Raw genomic sequence first — 7,255 nt, 5'->3', positions numbered from 1 at the left:
AGCACCTTTGTCCTTTGGGTTTCGCTACAATTTCTGTGTAGTGATTTCCCTTGTCCATCAAGTGTCACTACAATTTGTAGGTACTTGTGTGTAATGAATGTTTTAGGACACCAGGGGGAGCCCCGGTAAATGGGGCTTGTCCCTGCCTAGTGGCAGCATGTCCAATGTCCAAACTTTGCCCAGACACAGCAGGATGGGAGGGGGAAGCCCTGGTGAATGCTGCTGAATGGCATCAAAATGAGCAACAGTCACTGGTGAAAACCGCTGGCACCAAACATGCAACAATCACACCTCCTAGCTTTTGCATGCCTGGCAAAAATCCCCTGACTTTCCCCAGAAAAAGCCCTGATGAACCCCTGAATCCCTGCACCTCTAAAACATCCCTTTTCAACTGGCTGCAGGATAATTGTCCTCATAATGCCATTAATTCGCTCTCCAGTTTTATGTAAACCCAACAAGCAGAGTTCTGTGAACCCTATCATAATCCTCAAGTGTTTCCACCTTATGAATAGCAGGTGAGTTCTATCAGCAAATTATTTCCTCACAAGCTATGTCTGAACTGCTTAGCAGATCAGACCACATCCTGCTGGGAGCGGTGTCTTGACACATATGGGTAACTGGGTAGCCTGCTACTGTGCCATGGCATACATGGGGCTAAAGGACCTAGCAGGGCTAAAACACATCCAGAATAAGCATGCCTATAAGATGCCAAAAGCTACCGCTAGTGCAGATGGAGCCCCTTTCCCTGCCTTGACTCTGCCTGGGGCCATCATGTCCCAGGTAAGTGCCACTGACTGGTGCCAAAAGTTGCAACAACTGCAGAGCATGTCTGCTGTCCAACATTTGCCTGGACACAATAAGATGAGAGGGGGTGCACTTCCCTTGGCCCTGTCACCTCAAGATGTATAAACTGAGCTCACAGCCCCAAGGCTGGAGGTAACTATTGATCTGAGATGTCTGACATTCAAGGGAGAACAGAGCAGACTAGGGCACATAGGTCTAGGTCCAACTGGACCTTTACTGAAACAAAGATCTCAGTGTGGGTGCTGGGGGACCCTGAGGTCATACACCAGTTCAACTGACACATCTACCTTGATGTTGCTGTGGCAGGGCACCAGTGGTGCCCGCCACTTTAAGGGCTAGATCAAACACTTAGCAGGTGTTTAATTACAGTGGCCATTTTAGAACTCTGGTTGCCTGTATAACCAAGAGCAGTTTACTGCTGGGAGCAGGCAAGAAATATCACCTGGCTGAGCTGCTGCATGGGAACACCTTGCAGGTAGGAGCAGGAGGCTCTGGTCCTGGACATGACCTAAAATTGCATCCTGCCGGGAGCAGGTGGCCTGGTGGGGCTCCCAGTGGTGCAGGAGCCCCCAGGAAATTCCAGGCCAGTTACCACCTTGATGAAAGGTGGGTAGGGGTGCCTTAACTCCAGCCCTCACCTTTGGGTGGGCTATATGTTCCATCTAATCCAGGGAAGGCCAGGTAAGCTTCTTGAAGTGCCTGAGCCTCCTGGGGTGAGTGACCCCATAGGGCCAGGCATGCTTTGTGAAGCACTTGAGCCAGGAATGGGGGCCCCCGATCCCTGAGTGAAGGCAGAAGTCTAAGTCCTAACCAGAGGGACCCAACTGGTCTATGCTGGGGACAAGACCCAGACAGGGGTCAAAAAAGCCATGGGCCCACAGTGAAGTACACCCATATACAGCAGAGAAGCTCAGGGTCCTGACTGGCCTGAGATGGGGCCAGGGCTTAAAGGAAAGCCAAAGGTCCCAAGGAATGGGCCACAACTTTTGGGTGAAGGGGACGGTTGATTTGGCTGCCTGAGACGCCATCTGTGAGGCTTGGGCTGCAGTGTAGGGGTGGAATGGAGCCACGGATAGCTCCCCCAATATCAGGGTATATAATGGGCAGCCTCCTGCCTAATTATTACATCAATATTATTACATCAAGGTGTGGCAGGTGAGAGAGGTGTGTGGCTGACCCATAGACAGAGGGGAAGCTGGTGCTTGCACCAGGCATGAAAGCTTGCCCCTGTCACAGTTGCTAGGAAAATGGGTGAGTAGGGGCACAACAGGACAGTGGTCCAGTGCTGTCTCAAAGCAAAGTTGCTGTAGGCTGCTTTCTTCATGGAAGTTGCCAGAGCACAGCGGCAGAGCACCTCGCTGTGTGACATGGCCCATTACAGATACCTCCAACCACTAACGGAGGTACTGGATTGATATGAATGGACAGGGACAGAGGCTCATGCCATCTACTGCTGTGAATTGTGGGAGCTCCAGTGGAGAAAATAGCAGCAGGGTCCCAGTCATGTCATCTGCAGCTTCCTCCAAGGAGGATAGACCACTGAACTTGACCTCCACACCTTGTATGTGAAGCCCTGGGGACCCTCTAAGTTACCTGTCACCTGACCTGATAGCTGCAATTAGGCTGGGTTGGTGCTGAAGAGAGGGAGGGGGAGGGGGACAATGTAGGATCGTGATTTAAAGACCCTGGGAGTAAGTGAGCAGTGCAGGGAGGTGCAGGACAAACCACATCAGGGAGGCACATCAGCAGCCAAAGTGAGTGGACACTTTTTTGCGGGCATTCAGGGCCTGCTACCACCTACAGCCAGGCACCCATTCTTGGTCAATTTGGGCTTGCCGCATCTTATCCAGTCACTGGATTCCCTGAGTGCATCTTTTTAGAGCACCAAGAATCCTTATTTCACTCTATTTCCGGCATTTCTTGATTTTCAGTTCCACTTGCAATGCTGCTGTCAAGGACATTCAGGCTATCAAGGCAGACTGCCACTGATGTATGAACAATGGGCTCGTGAACGCCCACAGGGCCTGTGAACACTGGTTGCACAAGGTGATCAGACAGATCCATCTGGCTATCGGCAGATTCATGGCCGGCCAGCATGAGAGGAATTGTGCTGAGTCCAGGAGGTATTTGCAGACCTGGGAGGACTGAAAAATACTGACCAGACTCCTAGCAATGATTCTATACCTGCTGGTCATTGATCCTACCAGCCCCACTCCTGCTCCCGCCCATGAGCGGGACAGGCTGGTACGGATCTATCTGCCCTCTGCCACCCACAAGTTTGCAGTCAAGCTCTGAAAATCCACCTTAGACCAAGGTGTTTTATTCAGAGATGATTACTGCTTAGATTGATTTTTTTCATGACTCATGAATTGTTACATTAGTAAAAAGAAATTCCTCTGTTGCAGTAATTATAAATCATTATAAAAGCTATTCTGTGGTTTGTATAATTATGGTTAATATTCCATTTGTAAATAAAGTTTCTATTCACTTTGTTTGATTCTTTACTTCATGTTCCCTATGTTTAAGAAGAGAATTATGTAAGGCTGGGGGCAGGGTGTTTGCTGTCTTGTGCAAGGTGGGGAAAAGGTATTTTATTTGCTGGTTTGTAGTGGCATTTACTCAAACCTGCCTGACTGGTTTTGAAGTTGTTTTGTTCCTTATTTTTGCACAGTGCAGTACACACCCAGTTAGTGCTCCACACATTAACAAAATTCAGGGTCAGCTCACCACCATCACCTGGCTTTGGTTTGGCTGCTGTGTCTTTCTCTGGTCACAATAATAAAAGCCCTGCTATTGAAAGCTCCCACCTTGGGTGGTGTGGCTGGTAAGCTGCATGCACTCAGGGGAAATACTATGGATGCTATGCAGCACCCCTGATTACTGCTCACCACCATATCCCACAGTACCCAGATTCTGGGCAATGCCCCCCTCTTCCCCCCCAAACCCCTTAGTACAGAGGTGGGCATGTCCTCTTTCATTAGTGCAATGTCTGAAACACGTCTGGTTTTTTTTTTGTTTGGCTTACCTTCCCCCCACAACCCACACCTCAGCAAACTTTCTCATGACAGCAGACAGACATGGATGAAAATTCACTTTAATTTCACTGAAGCATTTATTTTATTGTCAGTAACTGAAGCAGAACCCAAATAATGCAGAAACACAATGCCCACTCCCTGATTTCCTACAGAAGCAACAACACAGCACTAACAACTAAAAACCCATCACCTGTCATTGACTCTTCTTCTCCCACCTTGTCTCTTTTGTCTCACCCTCCCCTTTTGTCCCTAAAGTGTTGTGGTGCTCTCCTTGGCCCGCTAGAGTAGGGGCACCCATCGCTCACAGGCTCAGGGGCTTTTGCTGAGGTTGTCGTTATGGGGGGCTGATCATGAATCAGCCATTTTAATAATTTTTAAGAAATTCAAAGTTATGCCCTTTTCTTTTTATTTTAGTCTCCTGCTGGGAAAGTGACAGATGCAGTGAAATTTGCCATTGATGTTGGATATCGACACTTTGATTGTGCCTATATATACCAGAATCAGGGTGAAATAGGGGCTGCAATCCAAGAGAAAATTAAAGAAGGGGCTGTGACACGGGAAGACCTCTTTATTGTCAGTAAGGTACAGTCTTGGTTACTTAAGTCTGATCAATGCGAGCAGGTTGATAATTTGCAGGATGAGCAGTAAAGAATCCATAACAAAGTACAACTTCCACAGGGTAATGCAAGTTAGGAAAATAATTGTTTTGTATATAGTAGTAATTTTTATGTTCTTGTTCCACTGCTTAACAAAAGTGCATAGATGATTTTTAATATCAATTTTCCATTAGGCTGGAGTTTTCATAATAGAGATCTGTTGCCACCAATGGTACTCTGAAGTACCATAGCTACTAGGTGCCTGTTTCTTCCTGCTTGTGCTGCTCCTTAACTAACATTAGCAAAAAAGGCAAAAAAGAAAAAAAAAGAAAAAAAAAAAGATTGCCTTCTAGCTACTTTTCTACCTACTGAAAAAAACTGTTCTGTGGGTTTTCTCAAATTTACATTTTTGCTTAATTTTATTTAACTGCTACCTTTATGTCACAATTTATGTTAATCTAATTAAAAACCATTGTAGCCAAGTGTTCTTCAATTAACCCATCAATTCCCAGAAATTTCCACCATCTTTCACTCCCCTGGAAAAGTGGGGAGGGAGGCAGTGCTTCCAGATAGGCTTCAGATTGGGGTGACAGACCTCTGTTCCACTCAGGAGTCTTGGTAATGTATCTGAGGGCAGCTGTTTTCTATCGGTAGCTGTGGTGCACGTTCCATGAAAAATCCCTGGTGAAAGAAGCATGCCAGGAAACCCTCACTGCCCTGAAACTGGACTACTTGGACCTTTACCTCATGCACTGGCCCATGGGATTCAAGGTACTGTGGTTTGAACTTTACATCTTTCTGTGGGAGTCCTAGAGTAATGCTTTCCCCTTTCTGATCTGTCAGACAATAGCTATGGGCTTCCCAGACCAGAAAGTCTGGCTGTCTATCCAACAATATTGATGCCACTTCTAATATGCTCTGGAAGGAAATGTAATCTTTGATTGGTAAGGCAGCAGCTCTCTTGCAAGTTCCTGGCCATTTTCTTGTTTTTTCAGCATTCCCAGAGGCCCTTCTGGAATAGGATGCTGTTGGTCCAAATCAAATCCAAGTCCGTTGCCTCATCAAAGTTCAGTGCTTGTCTGTCAGCTTCTTCTGGAACATTTCTTTCTGACAGTGTTTGGTACTGAATTCCTGATTATCTCATTTCTCTACTGATGGTTTGTTTTTACACCCTTCATATACTTTTAGACTTTTGCCCTCTCATTGCCTGAGCATAATACTTAGTATCTCAAAGGATTGATTTGATTGTAAATTTTTTGTATATAGAGATTATTATATTTGGCTCTTTTTAACTCACACAAGTTGAAAACAGGATGTCCAGCATCACTTGCTTGTAGATTTTTTTTGTTTTACAATAGAACGTTCAGCATATCTTTAAATTATCTTTGTCTCGCAATGATAGGAGGGAGAGGAACCATTTCCTCTGGATGAAAATGGCATGATAATTCCTAGTAACACCAATTTTCTGGACACATGGGAGGTAGGTTCACTGGTAGTGAAAGATTTCTTATGTTTCTATGTTTATTTGCTAGTTTGAAATCCTGGGAAACAAGTTGCATGTCTTTTCATGGTGGCAACATTTTTTAGGGACTTTCCGACATCAGGAATACAGGACAGTTGATTGTTCTACTTGCTAGGCTTCTTTCTGTGTTATTCCAGTCAATTTAAATGTTTTCATGTCTACTTTTTTAGCACTTTTTTGAGGGAGTATCAACAGAGACTTTGTGGGAGCATCCCCATTAATGTGCACATGCAGGGGCATGGGTTTCCTGTGGGACAAATAGCTGCAGCACATATTTATGCCACTGCTATTTGTCCCCAGGAATGCCCCTGCACATGCGCACTGGTGCACAGCAAAGTGACTTGAGTGGGGTAGGGGAGGCTGGGATCAGCACCTGTGGTTCTGGGGACCTCCTGGGGTTCTGGGGACCTCCTGGGGCAGCAGTGGTGCCGAGCCAGCTGCTTGCAGCCTGGCTGGCAGCCAAAATATGTGGCAGCATGGTAAACACTTGCATGTGTGCTATGTGCAGTTTGCAGCATTCTGAGCTGCTTTGAAGCACCACAAACCGCATGTGCATGCTCATGGGGATGTGCCCAGTATATTCAAATGTATTAGATACAACCTAGTGAGGGGAAAATGAGACAGTCACCATACTGAGAGGTGGCACTTGGGTATCTGTTATCCTTTCCATTCTGTCAGCTAAGGAACAAAGCAGAGGAAGCATTATTGATGACTTGGAAGAATAAAGAAGACTTTGTAGGATGTTATAGGTATAATGTGCTGGTATAACTGTAATGGAGTATGCATACAAAAAGGTTGTCGTTAATATTTATTTATAATACTATAACACCTAGGAGTCCTCCTCATATATATTAGAGTGCTACTGTGCTAGCCATTGTACAGACACCAGAACAAAAGAAGGTGTCTTCCCCAAAGAGTTTACAATATAAGTAACTATACCAGGCCATTTCTCTGTGTAAACGAGAGCTTAGTTATATATAGTATATGAATCTGTTGTCTCCTCAGGCTATGGAAGAGCTGGTGGATGCTGGGCTGGTGAAAACCATTGGAATCTCCAACTTTAATTCTAATCAGATTGAGCAGCTCTTGAGTAAACCTGATTTAAAATACAGACCTGTCAATAACCAGGTAATCTGTCTGTCCCATGGGAGAAATTATGTCTGAAGGATGATGATATGTGTACATATTTGGGGAAGTGTGGAGGCAGAGCCGTCCCTAGGGGTGTGTGGGGCCTGGGGCATATCAGCCTCTGTGGGGCCTGTGGGGTAGCAAGTGGCTGGAGTGTGGCCCGGGGGGGG

At 46.0% G+C, this 7,255-nt stretch overlaps 1 protein-coding gene across 1 annotated transcript in view; it reads left to right on the top strand.

The window, feature by feature from the left end:
- Positions 1–5,635: 5,635 nt before the first annotated feature.
- Positions 5,636–7,255, top strand: part of LOC109316440 (aldose reductase-like) — an 8,370-nt gene continuing 6,750 nt past the window's right edge. Inside the window, exons 1-2 of the mRNA XM_019544520.1 lie at positions 5,636–5,915; positions 6,963–7,085. Coding sequence (XP_019400065.1) covers positions 5,874–5,915; positions 6,963–7,085 — 165 coding nt within the window. The 5' untranslated portion in view covers positions 5,636–5,873. The remainder of the gene's footprint in view (positions 5,916–6,962; positions 7,086–7,255) is intronic.

This window comes from Crocodylus porosus, unplaced genomic scaffold, assembly GCF_001723895.1.
Source record: "Crocodylus porosus isolate Cpor-Errol unplaced genomic scaffold, CroPor_comp1, whole genome shotgun sequence".
Classification (NCBI taxonomy): Eukaryota; Metazoa; Chordata; order Crocodylia; family Crocodylidae; genus Crocodylus; species Crocodylus porosus.
The sequence above is the reverse complement of the archived record's forward strand: the minus strand, read 5'-3'. Positions and strand labels throughout refer to the sequence as shown.